We start from the raw sequence: 16094 nt of genomic DNA, 5'->3' as shown, positions 1-16094 counted from the left end.
CTTCTTTTAACGTTAATATCAAAATTCATGTGAGCAGCATTACATCGTTCGCGTAGTCAGTGCTCCGAACAGTTAATCTAAGCGAGAATAGCCAACGCTTCATCGAGCTCAACAATGAAGCCTGCGTCTTATTGATCGCGAAAATACATGTAGCAATCAAAGTTCTTGAATACCACTTTGGTTCAGTCAAGTTGACGTGCTGCCTGTGATTACGATTTTCTAAATCCAGTTCCGTCCATAAACACACCACGAACAGAAATCCAGCGCACCCTTATTATCCTTTAAATTTCATTTTTGATACAGTCATTTACAATTTTGTATGCTGCACAACTTTTATTTTTAAATATTTTCCTGCTAAACCCCTCTCAAGTTTTTCGGTAGGGTTAAATCACGAAAAGGATTAGCAGATTTCGGAATATCAAGGTCTAAAGTAAAAATATTTGTTGCTTAGCTCCTTTCCACTGTTTTACTAGTAGAGCCCACGCGAATGGATAATGTTCTAGGACGTTTCCAACTGCGCGTTGTAATCGCACATTTTCTGGATAAACAGTAGAATAAGCTCCAGCGAGATGATGATGTCCGTAACGAGCTCCGGGTACAGCCAGCGTTTGCCAAGCCTCCCGCGGTTCAAGCGGCGCTCGCGCTGCTTCACGCGCCAGTTCTTCTATAGCAGCACGCCCACGCATGTCTTCAACTGAGCAATGGCGTCGGCCTATGTCCTGCTGCGCACTGAGAAGCTCTGAAATTTCGAAAGCGGCATGTTCGTGGTTCAAAGAACTATCCTAGGGGGTATAGCGGATGTTTGTGAGCGTACGACCTTTGGTCGACCTCAACTTCGGTCAACTGCGTTCGATTGTTTTGATTGCAACCACGATTACATACTCAATCCAAGATGTAGAGGGAGAAATCAACAGGCACCGGATCGAGCCGATTGGAACTGGAATTCTGCGGGTGATCGGGCGGACAGGTGACCAGCGCCGTAGCTTGGTGATGTTTGTATGTTCTTATATTATGGTGAGTGAGCGTATAAGTGTGAAAAGTGGCGTCTGCAGGATAACGTGCTGATCGTGTCTTTGAAAGCCAGACTTTGTGGTATACAGTGGCGGTTGTGCAGGTGGATGCCGGGGAATACGCATTGTATGGAGGGAGAAGCTTCACGCTACCTAGCGAGAGCTTGGTCTATATCTCGCAGTAGCGGAGATGTACATGTGAGACCGAGGTACGGCATTATAGATGGATTTATTGTATATTATGTGGTTGCATTCGCTTACAGTTGTGTCCAAACAAAGGTGATCGCTACCTACTGGTTATGGTGCTTCATCTCGAGATTGCGGATTGTTTCCATCGCGGTATCGGTCCGTCACGTCGGTGGTCACTGGCAGGTGCAATTACTCTAACGTGGCGTTGCTGAGATCGTTGAGGCGTTCTTCTTCGTGGAGCGCGTGATCCGACGGCTTCGACCACTCCACGAGCTTCGGCGTAAGTGGTGCTAGTGCGGTCAGTCCGTTCCGAGTTGTAACCCGCGAAACAAGCAAATATGTTTGTTGTGGTTTGTTGGCGAGTGGCTGCGTTGATTTCCAGTCGACGACAATCATGGATTGCAGTGTTTCTCCTTGGACTTTATATACGGTCGAGCCAACCGCGCATACAAAGGGGAATTGCTGCGGGTGCACTTTTGACGTAGCGCGGCTGCCCATCTGGAGCCGGTATGAGCGTGATAGTTGCTTTCGTATACGCTTCCGTTGCGAAAACACGGGGAATAATTCGGGGTCAAGGCCAGGGCGAATCGAAGCAGCGTGTGGCCTCGGCACGCGAATGAGTGCGTAGTCTGGAGACTGGCTTGGCAGTTGGACAATTGTGGAAGTGGCGCCGTCGTGAACAAGTCGATAGTGGGTGCCCGTGGGGAAGTGGACGTACTCAAGTATTCCTAGCGTGCCGTTCGCTACACCCTTGGCGGTGGCAACATTCTGTGTCACTTGTATGGGCATTCCTTGAACTAGATCTAGGAATGGAGCCATCCGGCCGAACCTGTTGTCTGGGAGGCTGAGCACGCAGCAGAGGTCGCTCCTGCTGAGGCCGTTGAGGGCACCCTTGATATTCGCGATGACGCGGGTCGGGTATACGTTGTTCGATAGTTTGGCTGCAGTTTCTTTCATGAACGCATTTTTGATCGCCAACCGCGTCGAATTCTCCGGCGTGACGAAAACTACAGATGCAACAGCTTGATCCGGAAGATGCTGAGCATTACCACCATCGGGCGTGGCTTGCACAACACGCGCGTTAATCATATCGACGAACTGTGGAGTCCAGCGTCCCAGACGCCCGTTTCAGCAGCCCTCTCCCCATTCGGGGTCGTCGCGGAAGCGCACACACTCGTCAAGGATTACTACCACCGTAAACCTGCGCTAGAGCTCGAATCCTCCGACGTCGACTGTGCTGGGCTTCGCCTTGCCGATGGGGTCTAGGTAGATTGGGTCTGACCTTACGGGTGGCATCTGCAGAAAATCCCCCACTAGCACGACGTGAATACCGCCAAACGGGACATTGTCGACCTGCATCTATCGACGCAGTAGCTCGTCGAGTTTGACCCATTCCGCCTTGCTCATCATAGACACCTCGTCGATGACGAGCAGGTCATGTGGATTGAACTTTTTTTCCTTTGATGGCGTGCTCCAGTTGTACAAGAAAACTTGCAAGCGTGCGCCCACCGATGAGACTGGCTGCTTTTCCGGTCAGTACTGCTTTGACAAAGGAGCTGTCGTGGTGCCAGCCGGAGCAAAATGCATTGATAGCATCGACTACACGACTCTTGCCGGTGCCACCGGCACCACCAAGGAACATGAGCAGCTGGTCGTCTCGTAGTCGGGACTCGAAGTCGCAAGCGCGATAGTCAGCAACTTGTGAACATTGGCGCGTTCTTGTTGCTGGAAACGACGAAGTAGTGCTCTTGCTACCAGCATGAACGCTGTATGTTGACGTCGTTTGAGTGTAAATGCTGTGAAGACGTCGCTAATGCTAGGGTACGGTCGCAGTGGTGTTGGTGGTGGCCAGTCATGCTGCTGGTTTGGCGGAGACCACTCACGATCCGACTTTAGTGCGCTCTGGATGAGTTCTATCACATCGGCGGACCGTTCATCACGCGTGAAACCGGCCGGGGGAAGTTCAGCTTCGTCGCTCGTTGGATCCTTGACCCATTCCTCTAACCCTGCCACCGACAACGCCAGTTCGTGATCGCCGTTGGCAAGATCAATGGCGGTGCGAGCCGTACATTCTGCTGTCGGGTCCAGCAGTTCTTGATGAACTATACTCGATCGTAATAAGTCAGTTCCTGTAGTCGGGAAGATTAGCAGACTCCCTCCGTCGGTATCCATAGCCGCGTCGTCGTCTTCAGAGAAAACATGGCAAAAGTCGTCGATTCTTCCGTCGTTTACGGGAGCCTCATCATCACATGGCATGTTGGCAATTGTGCCATCAATATCGTTCCGAGTCCCAACGATATCGTCACTGTCAGCTTCACGTTCTAGTTCATTACTACCGGATTCATCCTCCTGCTGCGCTAGCTGCGGTGCCATGGTGGTAATCATCCATGTTCGCCATGACTTCGCGAACAAAGCTCGATCGCGTAGGTTCCCACTGGACGTATGCGTCAATCCATGCAGCTTCGTTTGCCGGTTTACCGACGAGATCCAAGACGGCACGAAATGGCTTGAATAGTGCCAATGCACACTTGGCACGTTTGAAAACAAGCTCGGAAGGTGTTTTGGAGTCTACGTACGGCATTCGCACACCTGTAATGACCGGGACCGCTTCAGTTTGATGATGACCAATGCAATGCGTATTAAAGAGGGGATGACCGGGCAAAATCAAATCGGTCGTTGCTGCCGACTTGGATTGCTTGCGGCAAAAACACGCCATGGCGAATTCGTAAATATTCATACGGTCTAGCGACGACGGACGGAAGATATAGTCGTCGAGGAAGGAGGCAGCGCGAAACGTGACGTTGGCCTCAGCCTCTTGAAGCTCGACGAGGTTGCATGAGTGCGTGCCGTTCTGAATCAATTCGTGCAAAACGTCGTAGACAGGGAGAGATGTACATGATGCGCTCATGTATGTGCATGATCCGCGCAGCAAATATAACGCCGCGAGGGGGCCCGCGATCTCGTCGATTGGTCAGTGCGAAAGCCATGGATGCAACGCGAGTAAGTCCGACCGCCGAATGATCCACCCGTGATGTCTGTCTGGCTTTGCTGCTCTCGGAGCTCCCGACGCTTGAATGCCGCTAAAGCCACGGCCGTGACAGAATCGACCACGTTTTGCATTTTGGTGACGTACTTGGTGGCATAATAGATGCGCAGGAGCGCCTCCAAACCACCGACCAGCATTTGAACGTCGTGATTCGACTTAAAAGAAAGCATCATGGTAGTATTGTAGCCATTGACGTATTCGAACGGTGGCTGCCTCGTAAGCTCGACACCAGCACTTGTGCAGGCCGTGTTATCAACTCGCGCTCGTGGGAACCGATACCGACACTGCCCTGAAGCGGAAACGCGACTCTTTTAGAAGCAGCTTCCGACGTGCGACCACCAGTGGATGTTCAGCATGAACACGAGCATTGACACCGCGAACGCGGTAGCGTTTGGCGTCCAGCGCTCGTCGTCGACCGAGGGCGGCAACATCATGATGGATTGAGCTACTTTGTCGTCGGAGAAGGCGTTGTCTCCACGTTGTTCGCTGCGGTACGGCACCGCATTCAGTGTACGCAAGTGCTCTCCGTACGTGTCGTCGACGCTGTCTCTGGTTGCTAAAATCATGTCTCGACGAAAGGCGGCAGCCTTTGCCGCACCAACACTGCCTCGACAACTGATTTCCATTTGCACGGCTGTTTTGAGCTCCTCCGAAGAATACGTTCGTAGTGGTGGCGGCCATGTCGGAGGTCGTTGCTGGAGAATAATGCGTCGAAGCACGTGCTGAGAGCTCATTTTGGTGGCACATTGAGGACACCGAACGAACAGTGGCTCTCCCTGAGCATTGCTTCGACCAGCGTTGGGGTTCTCGTACGCTTCACGTGGTATCGACAGTGCTAGCAAGCCTTCAAGTGAGTGTCCACAAAACTGACAGTTCACTGCGACGTCAAGCGGCAACGAAGTACTGACAATGCTATCTACATAGGCGGCGATGTCACGGTAGTATGTTCAGCTGTGGTTTTACTAAACGCGTCAGTGCTGGGCGGCGCATCAGTGAGCCAAACGAGGAAGTGAGCATGCAATGTGCCGCCGCCCTGGGTTTCCACCACACCAAAGTAAGCTTTCACATCACGAAAGAGTCCGTCAAAAGCCTTGGTCTTCATTTTCGTAGGAGGTATGCCGAGCACATGCTCGATAAAAGCGTTCATATTGTGCATGAACAAACGAGCGGACGCGACATCATTGCGTAGGCTTGCATTTTGGAGTGCTGAGCGTCTGGGTAGCTGAGCCAGATTAGCGTCGAAGAGTGTGTCGACTGACGAGATGCCCGCGTAGTGCGCCATAACAAACGAGTCGCCAACGTTGGGGGTGAGCGTCACAAAGAGAGCGGGCTGGACGTACCTGGCCTGATAGGCAAATGCCCGACGGCGGCACTGTTCCTGCTCGGCGTCACTACCCCAAATGACACCTGTGCTGAGCTCAACTGTTTTCAAGAAGTCGCTATCGGTGGAACTGTCATCGTGAGTCACTGTCGCTCTACCTTGGCGATGCAGCTTTTTGTTTTGAAGCGCTTCTAGCAACGAGCCTTCGGAGATGGCGCTGTATCGCTCGAATCGGGTAGGATCGCGTTGGCATTTTAGTGCAACATGAAGGTACATCCGCTGGAGAGTGAGGTGATCAAAACTCACCAGTGTGAACAGCTCGTCTTCAACAAATCGTCGAGTACTCAACTGGATATACTGAAATCTGCCGCTGCTCATTGGGATGCCCTCTACCATACGGAAAGAGGTGCGGGAACATGCGCGCGAACAGCAAGTTCTTCTTGCCAGCAAATCGACTCGAGTGTCGAACAAGAAACTGAGGTTGTGCTGTGTGTTGGGTCGGTAACTCAACAACTTGAACTAGAGTTGCTGTGTCTTGCGTTGTGACTTCGCGGTCTTCCGCGATGAACACCACGCTATGCTCTACGACATCAGTCTCTCCAACAGTCTCACCAATCTCAGTGGCACTGCCAACTCGATCGCTATCGCCGTCGACATCGTTGACATCAACGTTGACGCTGGTCTCTTCGGAAATCAAGTTCTCGGCCACCGTTTCAGCTGCGAGACCTGAGCAATTCACGACAACGTCCTCATATAGCGCGTTGTGTTCACAGTAGAAGGCCAGTAAATCTTCAACCACTTGACGACGAACGAGGTCCATTTGCCGAACGCGCGCTTGTTGTTAGGTAGTGAACAGGCCCGCCATCACGACTCGATAACAGTTAATGTTGCTAATGAATGTGGGCAACAGCGTCGCAGCAGGTCCCGGCGTCGAGTCGAAGGCAAGACAATGTGAGCGGATCGCGCGATGCGCACCGCCACGCATAACCCGGGTCACTGCAATGATCGAGACAGTATGTGTCATCAGGCGTTCCGGTAGCGTGGCGCTGAGGAGATGACTCGGTAGTGAACCGACATAAAACCCATTCTTGATTGTAAATTTTGGCACCAACTGCTTCACCAAACTGACATTGCATTCTTTACACACTTGAATGTAGCCAGCTGGATGAACACCTCGTTTTGACAGCAGCATTTCACCTAAACAAGCGAACAGATCCAAGCAGTCGTACTCGGCTGTCAGTTGTGCTGGCAAGTGCTCGTCGGTGCTGGACAACAGTAGTTGCATTCGCTCAATGCGGTCTCGATCGTCGCCAATTGAAATGATAGTCATCGATTGACGCAGCTTACTGCAGTCGCACAAGGCGCATGTTGCATCATCGAATCCGGACGTCCCAAGAGTCAATCTCAATCGATGCAAAACCTCATATTAGTGCTAGTACTAGTACTCACGGGGCGTAGAGTTGGAGCACCACTGTCTAGCCAGGTTAAATGCGGTTCACCGATGGATTGACACAGTTCGTTGCCACGGACAGCCGAACGGGCACGTAGTTGTCGCTCACGCTGTCGCTTGCAACCTTTCAGCTCTCTGCTCAGGGCTCTCGCGTGCTCGATTACGCTGGACAGCGAGCCTATTCCGTTTTCTTCGTTCTTCAGCGCTGAAGACCATGGGCAGTGACCAACATATAGGACAGTGGTGGATAATAAAAGCTACTCAGACCGAAGCTGTCAGCAGCAACGCGATAAGACCGCTGACGGTTCACTAAGCACGCTTGCAAACGGCAGTCAATACAGGACACATCCCCAAAGTCTTGGGAACCGGCCAACAGCAGCAGCTGCACCATCTCCCCCTTGGCACTTTCACAAAAGCTCCAAACTCCAAAGAGATGAACAGAGATACTGCCTTGTTCGATATAAACGCATAACTCAAGAGTGCAACTACCGAAAAGGCCACGTCGCTCGGCTCAAACCCTCTCATCGAAAAATTACGGAGCGTTGTCGAGAACGATTGTCAAGACTGCAAGAAACGATCTAATGTAAGTTGTATAAACCGCTTTTTTTTCTTGGTGTTGGCTGCTGCGATTGGCATTCGAGATGTTGCGCACGATTTCGTGTTCCAATCACATCTCGACAGCATCTTGACCCGCATAAACACTCAAATCCCTGTTGCGAGTACATAGAACGTTATTAGACAAGCAATATCTGCATGTAAGTGCAGCGCCACACCTCACTCTCGGCAGAAACGAGGTTGTAGTCAAACGTGATCTCGTCGCCGGCCCTCACACATCTATTCGCAAACAAATCACAGTGTTCCTGGCCGCGAACGCTCCATTTCTCAACCTGACAATTGGGATCGCATGAATGGTTTACAAACCGCATGCGGCCACCAATACGGGTAGCGTCGATGATTGCATCAGCATTAGTTTGCATCATGTAGGAGTGTCGTTAACCGCGATACAGCTACACTTCTCAGTGTTAGAATCTCGTAAGTGTGACATGATTCGGTTAACACCTTACCTTTGATCTTAACTGAGCCTCTCGACGTCCCAATAACTCGCCGACGTATTCGCCGACGTATTCGCCGACGAGACGCCCTTCAGCGATGTCTTCGAGGGCAATAATGCCGACTCCTTTCAAACCACAATCAATGACGGCGGTTTTTAACGTCGTGCCCTGTTGTAGCTGACGATTGCTACAGCGGTCTCCACAGGGACAGCTCTCGACGGCACATTCGAATCGCATCTACCGATAACCACCACAATGAGATCTTATAAACTGAAGCTCACAGTAACTAAACACACCCAATCGTCACTTACAGAACGATTTAAACACCGCTCCATGCATCCACGCACCTCGCCTTCATCAAGCTCGCACATACAAACAGGAGCATCGCTCTGCAACACGAGCAAGTCACATACACTGATCAAACTCGAATAGCTAACAAACAACTTACACTTGGGCGTGCGAGCCAATCGCCACCCATGCTCACGTTTGCCTCCACGATGCGGACAGTCTCGAACGCTCGATCAACAGCACCGGACATTGTTTAGTCATACTCGAGTGCCACAAACTTGGTTCTTCAAGTGGGAACAGCGCTGCGCGACACGAATGCGGTGCCGCGCCTGCGACGAGAAGAGAAGAGACTCTTGTTAGGCTGCTGTCGTTGAACGATGTTCCAACGTCCTCGTCGCACACGATCAAGAATTGGCACCATAAAGCGTTCATGAATCCTTCGTGCTTTCATCTGCCAATCGCATAGTCCCTTGCCGTAGCAGCCATATAGAAGAGCTCAGAGTCCATTCAGCCCGAGAGAACACACCCTCCCTTCGACGGCAATGCCACCAAAGAAACAGCGCGAGAGAGACGCGGCCGATAAGCATGCAGCGGACAACGTGATGGCCGGGCCTCGTTCGACACCAACGATGACGCACGATCTGGCATGGCCCATGATCGATCAACCCACGACGAGATACCAGTCTCCCCTAAAAAAAAACTCAAGATCACGATTGAAAAACACAAAAGAAAAGTTTTTGATACAGTCGACGGCAAGTAATTATCAACATGACATGCATCACAACGACTACTCCACATACTAACGAACACTTGCTGCCAACCAGACCTGCGCGAGTTCATCATGCACATCGACGACAACGACAAGGACGTGTGCGCATTAGCGCGCATCAAGGCGCGTCTTCTTTGGATTGCATCCGACACAGTCCGCGGTCTACACTTCCTACGACTCTACTTTGGTGAATGGCAGGCGCCGGAACCGTTCAAAGAACAACAACAGGTAATCACACCGTTCAAACATCTCGCAGCAGTCAACCAATTCGTGAGCCACTTACTCATTTCATTTTGTCGGTTCATCAACTCATGTTTTTCTATCAACCCATTCATTACCATTTTCGTGCTCATTCACAACATTAAAAATCTTCGATGTTTGAGAACTACGCGTCTCCGGCGCCAGCCCGTACGCCAATTCACAAAAACTGCAAAACTGTCAAAAATATTTGTTTTCTCGCTTCAACACAACCACGTGCAATCGGCCATCGATTTTGTGCGAGAGAGATGAAGCCAAATCACATTCCAGCTCAATGGATCAAGTGAATACGCGGAAGCAAGTGCCGTACAAGACTTTCCTCCACCAAGTGGACCCACGATCCACAAAACTGCATACGTTAGGTTGGAGCACCGGCGAATCTGGTACCAGCTGTTCGATGCAGTCACGCGTGGTGCGTTCCAGAACACTGCGCCCACGGCCATTCTACGAACAGAAGATGCTGAGATTATCCAGGAGTTCTGTGAAAATGTCAAGGCATTCTGCGATGATTCCAGCATTAGCGAGCGTTCTGTCAGCAAAATAATCCAATGCAGCAGTCGAAAGAGCTATCAGACTCCTCCTTTGAGCTTGACAAACAAATCAATGACGACACTGACTACTGGGTGGGCGGTAAATCGAAAAATGACGCTAACTCAGCATACCATTCAAAACTACCCTAGTAAATGTGGCAAACGGATCGCAGTGTCGCAGGCAGTCGACGACAAGGGAATATGTACTTCTAACACTTCGTTAGGTCATGCATACCTAGAACTGGCAAATGAAGCAAATAAAGGGCTGTGGCCGCCTGGTTTGAATTTAGGCCTAAATAAACATCCAATCTAAACCCAGGTCATGTCTGTATATGACCCAATAATTTGTTTTCCCCACCTGAGCGCCATCCGAAGACCGAATCCAGCTCTCTATTAGAGGCGTAACCCAAGTTCTTGAGTTACCAGGGCGTGCGTCAATGGTTCTGGTATCGGCAAACCACGAACTCTATTCTGCCGGCGTCAGGTTATTGCTATGGAACGAAATGACAAGTTGCTACCGTTGTAGAGCGCTTCTTTTATGTATCTCAGATTTTGACAAACAGCTAAAATGTAGTGTTCTCCCTTTGTAAAAGACAATCTCCTTTTGACCATTCAGGTACCTAGGATCAATGCTTGTCGTTTCCCTTTGTTACAGATTCCGCTCCCACTTCTGATACTATCGCTGTTAAATATCCCTTCGAAGTCGATCTTTGGACGCAATATCGTTTTAGAGAGAAGGAACAATGGTGACGTTGACGCATCCTGCCAGGTGATACCACGTCTACTGTCCCTTTTAATTTTATACCTCGAAAAATACGTTTTTAGTTTTGTATATCGGAAATGGGAGCGAAATCCAAAACACTGTTACGTGTACTGTAAGTTAACAGAGGCATCATCGAATGCTGAGGTCAAAAAGCAGCACTAAAGATCAATGGATGGTGTGCCATCGCGGCCTTTCGTCGATTTTGACTGGAAAATTGTCACGGGCGGGGCAAGTAGCCCGACGAGCGCTAGTAGCTTGGGTAGTTGCAGTTCTTCCGTCTGTCAAGTTACTGATTCTTAGCGGCATCTGCACGGGTCAAACGCTAGTACTGGAGGTGCACCGGATACGCGGACATTCGAGACGCTACTGCGGTTGCTATTTGGGCGGATTCTCTCTATACTGCTGGTCCACCAAAACAGGGTACCACTGATATCGAGATAGTCTAAACCTACCGGTAAGCGTTTTTTAAATCTGGGCAGTCTATTGGATATCGTTGCGGATTACTTGGTTTTTGTAAAACTTGTTGTAATGGGTCAGAATGACTGCGTCTGGGCTTATAGCCCAGTTCGTCTTATCTAACTTCAATACTTGTGTCATGACATCCTTTGTTTGCCATCCATTCTTAAACCACTTTGTGAACAGCGCAGCCTGCAGCTCCTCAGCTTGTAGTTTTGTAGCTGGCACTTTCTGCGCAGCTACAAGCATCTTGGCAAGCTCTTTCTCCCCGCCATAGACCCTCGTGAAGGTGTCAAGCATGTTTGTTGCCTTGTCTCGGAACCGATGGTTGAATACATCGAGATATTTGAGCCAAGCGTTCATATTCGAGTTGGCAATATTTGCTGGATCGTCCAGTTTGAGGATCTTGAACACGTCATCGGCAGATTTCTCGCTTCGAATCCAGCCTCGAAACTGATCTGTTTGCAATTTATCTGCCAATTTCTTCGCAACTGGGTCTCTTTTGGCAGCCTCGATCATCATCGATACACCGTCGTCCCCGTAGCGAGCCACAAGCATGTCAATCATGTACACTCTGTCGTTCTGATACTTTTTGTTGAACTTGGAGACGTAAGAAGCCCAGACCTTTACTTTCTCCTTTGTCAGCACGTTCCCGACTCCGTCGTCGAGCTTGAGCAACCCGAAAACCTCGTCTGCCGACTGTTTGTCCTTTAGCCATGACTTTAACTGCTTGCTTTCCTTGTACTTTTCCTTCCCTGACTTGACAAGCTTCGTGATTGTGTCGAAGCCGGCGAGTCTTTCTTCATCATCGTCGTAGTTAATAGCGGTAGTTCTGAGCAGCCTCGTCGTGGCAGCGCCCATATTGTGAGTAGGATGAGGGCTCAATCCATTGACACTGGCCAGCGAAGCACCAGCGACGCATGCGAGAAGGGTGGCCACTGCCAGGATCACGGTATAGCGAAGTTGCATTCGTATTTGGCAGTTCGATTATGAGCTTCATGTATGGAGTGAAGTGTGCTGTACATGTTGATTTCATCCTGTATGAACGATTGGACGTTGGGAAAAGCCAATCCCAAGATTGATTCGAGGCTCAAAGTGGACTGAGCAGTGCTCAGTGAGTACTGTACTTGTACAGTCCAGTACTGTCAGAATGCATAGTTCTGTCACAGACATGACAAGCCTACGGCTGCGCTTCTTTTAACGTTAATATCAAAATTCATGTGAGCAGCATTACATCGTTCGCGTAGTCAGTGCTCCGAACAGTTAATCTAAGCGAGAATAGCCAACGCCTCATCGAGCTCAACAATGAAGCCTGCCTTGGTATTCTGTGGGGCGTGTGATTACGTTTTTCGCAATCTAATACAAATGCTTACGGTGGGACTAAACGCACCACATGGCATCTAGAGGATTTGACCCCCCAGAATTCGGTATGTGCTGAAGGTTATAGTTGTGTCTGTACGGGTGCGCGGCATCCATATGATATTTTGTGCCTAAGGAGGTACGCATTTTTTAGACCACGACTGGGCGTGTGTGTTGGCTTTCACGAAAAAACGACTTCGTGGTAGGGCCACCATCTAGTGCTTCTGGCGTGCAACGGTGGATCTTCAACTTGAGTTGTCTGGGGTTCTTCCCCGGCCCGGGTGGTGGAAGCTTCGGTGTCCGTCGCACACAATACCTTCTTTTATAAGCTAAGCCCGTATTATGGGATCCTTTACAGGAATGCTATGCGTCGTCGTAAGAGAACAGAACGAATGCAGTGTTTATCGGTCGTCTTCCCAACAGTAGATCATCTACTGTAGATGTTATTTATTCAATAGACAGGAGAGCTTTACTTGGCAGCCTATGTTCATGCGTTTACCATAGGTAGTTATGGAGTTGGTAATAATCGAAAAGATCATCTTAATAGAAGGATGAAATATTAACTCTGAATTAAAGAAGTCACGGCTAATAATTTGGACTCTGTGGGATGTCCTTCAGGTTATTCTACACCTCTGATCCACCACAAAAAATATTTGCAGGTCAGATGCCACCGAGCTATCTGCTCCTTGCATCGACGAAAACCAACGGTTTTCGGCCTTCCAGCAGGTTTCATTTGAACGCGAATGGAATGGCGTAAAAATACTTATCGTATATGCTTGTATTATTGTACGAGGTGAGTCAGTCGAACAAAACCTATTATATTATCAGCCTCAAACAAAGTCGCGCCTTGCACGAAGAAGCTCTGAAATCTGAACAACGATGCTATTTCAAAGACTTCTATTCAGAAAAAAAATTAAGCGGGAGCGCGTGGCATACCCAGTTACATCCGAATAGACCGCAGTCGTATATTTCATCCGATATGCTGTAGTAGTAAAGTTCTGTAATCAATACTAGCGGAACCACTGAGTAGCTGTAAGCCAGCGTTTAGCAGGCTGCAGGGGCTATTATTTCTATAGCAGATCACCAAACGATGCAAGTAGGCTTCAATCGCTGCGGCGATCGAGAGTTTCGAATACTGTAGCATAGTCCTATGAAGTACTGAATTTGTTAATAAATATGCTCCGGGATCTAGCAAAATGTATCCCCTATTAAAGAATTATGCTTTCATATCCTGTGTAGAAGACGATTTGTCCTTACAAATTACAAAGTCCTCGAATTCAATAGTATAATCAAGTGAAAATTTAATCTTATACACAATGGCGTCAGCTGCCTCAGTGTCACATCATACCGAGGCAATTGCTCTACTTGCACTCGATTTTTGTCCTTATAATCGGGACCTTAAGGACAAAACCACGTTGAGTTGACGCTTTTGAATCTTATTTCGTCCTCTTTTTAAAGACAGAATTTGTTGGGTTAAGGAATCCCCAGTGGTGTTTCGCCAACCATTACTTTGATGTATTGGATCTCGCATAATGTGATGATTGAAGAACTTCCAAGAAATGCACTTTCGTAGAACTGAAAACCATGAAGTTGTCTAGATCCGATCAAGTTCCCTTCATGTAACATTCACGCTTATCATTGGTTAGCATATTTAAGAGAAAATGGTCGACCTCAACGAAGAATTATGAGACAGGGTTTGGGAATAGAAACTTCTCAGACTCAAGTAAAAGACAGAGAGAGAAGAAAAGCTCCTAACTACCACTCAAATACATCTCGAGGCGCCGAAGACTGTTGTCAACGCCTACGCTAGTGCTGCTCAAGAGCTTTAAACCTTGTACGTCTTTAAGGTTATGAGCCCAAGGAGAGAGCATGGAAGGTCAGAGAGTTGATACTATCCGCTCGCTCAAGTTCGATGGCAAGAATTTCCTTGCTTATAAGGAAGGTCTTAAGGCAGCATTGTGTGCTCGGAAGTGCTGGAAGATCCTAATCGGAAGGGAGACCAAGCCCGAGAAGGACGGCACAAGGGCTACGATGCAGAAGCGCAAAGAGTATAGGAACAAGGTGCTGTTGCTGAATGATATCCTGACGAATACGTTGGATGATGGGACCCGAGTCCGACTAGCACATTTAAAGAATCCTCAGGCCAAGTGGGCTGCATTGGTGGATGATTTCGAGAAGAAATCCTTTGCAGTAGGGTTATTCAAACGCCGAGAGCTCCTAAATGTTGAATTTGATCCGGAAAATGAGTCGATCCGAGATTATATTCACAGAGTGGAGGCGATCCGGCAGGAATTAACACTAATGCATGAGGATGTGTCGGATAGGGAGGTGATAACTGCTTTATTGACTGGACTTGGTGAGACCTATGAGAGTATGGTTGAGACCTTTGACAATTTGGATGACATCTCTCTGCAACAAGTGAAAATCAAGCTTACCAGTCGTGAAGAGCGTCTGAACCAGGCTAAAGCGGTGATAGAAGCTAAGGCTAGGAAGAAAGGAAACTTTCAGGCCGGAAATGGTGCAGCACAGTTTGGAAGTACGCAGTCCGATGATAAGAGTGTATCGTTCGTCAATAAACGGAAAAGAGGTCGTGGAGGAGGCAAAGGTCAGCCAAAACGTCTACGCTCAGAAATTGACTGCTATAATTGTGGCAAACTCGGACATTACGCGTATGAGTGCAGACACCCGCGAAACGATAATCAACAGCAAGGTGGTAAACAGAACCGAAGCAAATCCAAGGTGAAGAAACAGCAGGACGACGACGACACATGTGAAGATCTCCCTGGATTCTATAAACCAACTAAGTCTGGTGGAAAGAAGACCAAACCTGTCACTATGATTGAAGTCGTGGAAGACAAGCCATTACCGTGTTTTGCAAATCCTAGGCAAGAAAATGAATCTGGAAAGAGCTTTTACGTTCCGTTTGTGTTGGATAACGCATCTGGAGTAAATATCTGTGGATGTCGTGAGGCATTTGTGTCTTTGACGTCGGATTGTGATACGGTGATGAGGTGGTTTGAGAATACCTGTAAGAAGGCGCAGATGAAAGGTTTGGTGAAGTTTGCCGTCGTTGATGCCACAACTAAAAAGAAAGTATGGATAACGGTGGAGGCTCTGTTTGTAGAAGGAGCAACCAACCTGTTGTCACAGCGTACCCTCTACGAGGATCATAATTTCTGCGCGCAGACAAGTGAGGACCAGGAGGTAACAACATTATCAAATCAGGTGAAGCATATCACCTGGGAGTTTGATATGGTCGATGGTCTCTATCAGACAATGGTAGAGATTCCACGTTCTCAGTTAGCTGTGTTGCAGACCACTGTTCAGCCGGCAAGATCGCTGCGTTTATGGCATCACCGCCTAGCGCATGCAAACTGGCAAGTGATCCGAGAGATGGCTTCAAAAGAGTTAGTGCGAGGCTTGGAGCTATCAAAGGAGGATCAGCGCAAGAAAGGCCAATGCTTTAATTGTGATATGGCGAAGATGAAAAGGATGTCTTTTCATCTGAAAAATCCAAGTAGAGCGACTAATCCGTTTGATAAGGTGCTGATGGACTTGAGCTTCATTCAAGAGACAACAATGGAGGGTCATACGATGTATTTG

The 16094-nt window shown here is 48.8% G+C and overlaps 6 protein-coding genes across 10 annotated transcripts in view; 1 reads left to right on the top strand and 5 right to left on the bottom strand.

The window, feature by feature from the left end:
• Nucleotides 1–2798: 2798 nt before the first annotated feature.
• Nucleotides 2799–3572, bottom strand: PPTG_17830 (hypothetical protein; the record flags this gene model as incomplete). The annotated part of the gene is made up of 1 exon (XM_008915871.1): nucleotides 2799–3572. The coding sequence occupies one exon, from the start codon at nucleotides 3570–3572 to the stop codon at nucleotides 2799–2801; it is 774 nt and encodes a 257-aa protein (XP_008914119.1).
• A 984-nt stretch (nucleotides 3573–4556) lies between these two features.
• On the bottom strand, nucleotides 4557–6911 carry PPTG_24241 (hypothetical protein; the record flags this gene model as incomplete). The annotated part of the gene is made up of 3 exons (XM_008915870.1): nucleotides 5960–6911; nucleotides 5209–5889; nucleotides 4557–5161 (listed from the first exon to the last, which is right to left on the bottom strand). Exons 1-3 carry the CDS (start codon nucleotides 6384–6386, stop codon nucleotides 4557–4559), a joined length of 1713 nt encoding a protein of 570 aa, XP_008914118.1. The 5' UTR covers nucleotides 6387–6911.
• Nucleotides 6912–7531: 620 nt separating this feature from the next.
• On the bottom strand, nucleotides 7532–9055 carry PPTG_17827 (hypothetical protein). 5 transcript variants are annotated; one of them, XM_008915866.1, is made up of 5 exons: nucleotides 8517–9055; nucleotides 8380–8457; nucleotides 8081–8305; nucleotides 7790–8023; nucleotides 7532–7726 (listed from the first exon to the last, which is right to left on the bottom strand). In XM_008915866.1, the coding sequence occupies exons 1-4, from the start codon at nucleotides 8604–8606 to the stop codon at nucleotides 8009–8011; spliced, it is 408 nt and encodes a 135-aa protein (XP_008914114.1). In that variant the 5' UTR covers nucleotides 8607–9055; the 3' UTR covers nucleotides 7532–7726; nucleotides 7790–8008. The 5 variants fall into 5 exon arrangements, with proteins under 5 accessions (XP_008914114.1, XP_008914115.1, XP_008914116.1 ...); XM_008915867.1 differs by having other exon boundaries at nucleotides 7795–8023; XM_008915868.1 differs by having other exon boundaries at nucleotides 7795–8023; nucleotides 8553–9055.
• On the top strand, nucleotides 9003–10152 carry PPTG_17826 (hypothetical protein; the record flags this gene model as incomplete). The annotated part of the gene is made up of 4 exons (XM_008915864.1): nucleotides 9003–9108; nucleotides 9181–9395; nucleotides 9654–10013; nucleotides 10138–10152. 4 exons carry the CDS (start codon nucleotides 9003–9005, stop codon nucleotides 10150–10152), a joined length of 696 nt encoding a protein of 231 aa, XP_008914112.1.
• Nucleotides 10153–11156: 1004 nt separating this feature from the next.
• Nucleotides 11157–11993, bottom strand: PPTG_17825 (hypothetical protein; the record flags this gene model as incomplete). Its single annotated transcript, XM_008915863.1, has 1 exon — nucleotides 11157–11993. The coding sequence occupies one exon, from the start codon at nucleotides 11991–11993 to the stop codon at nucleotides 11157–11159; it is 837 nt and encodes a 278-aa protein (XP_008914111.1).
• Nucleotides 11994–16017: 4024 nt separating this feature from the next.
• Nucleotides 16018–16094, bottom strand: part of PPTG_17824 (hypothetical protein) — a gene marked incomplete at both ends in the record, with an annotated part of 2685 nt that continues 2608 nt past the window's right edge. Inside the window, one exon of the mRNA XM_008915862.1 lies at nucleotides 16018–16051. Within this exon, the coding sequence (XP_008914110.1) occupies nucleotides 16018–16051 (34 nt within the window). The remainder of the gene's footprint in view (nucleotides 16052–16094) is intronic.

Source organism: Phytophthora parasitica (genome assembly GCF_000247585.1).
Source record: "Phytophthora parasitica INRA-310 unplaced genomic scaffold supercont2.76, whole genome shotgun sequence".
NCBI classification, from domain to species: domain Eukaryota; phylum Oomycota; class Peronosporomycetes; order Peronosporales; family Peronosporaceae; genus Phytophthora; species Phytophthora nicotianae.
Note: the sequence above shows the minus strand (reverse complement) of the source record. Positions and strands in the feature narration are given on the sequence as shown.

Bases quoted from the DNA above. Each gene is read 5' to 3' on its own strand.
- PPTG_17827 (XM_008915865.1), bottom strand. From the start codon at position 8,606: ATGTCCGGTGCTGTTGATCGAGCGTTCGAGACTGTCCGCATCGTGGAG. The intron at 8,458-8,516 runs GTAAGTTGTTTG...CTCGTGTTGCAG, and splicing joins ATTGGCTCGCACGCCCAAGT to AGCGATGCTCCTGTTTGTAT. The intron at 8,306-8,379 runs GTAAGTGACGAT...GGTTATCGGTAG, and splicing joins AGCGGTGTTTAAATCGTTCT to ATGCGATTCGAATGTGCCGT.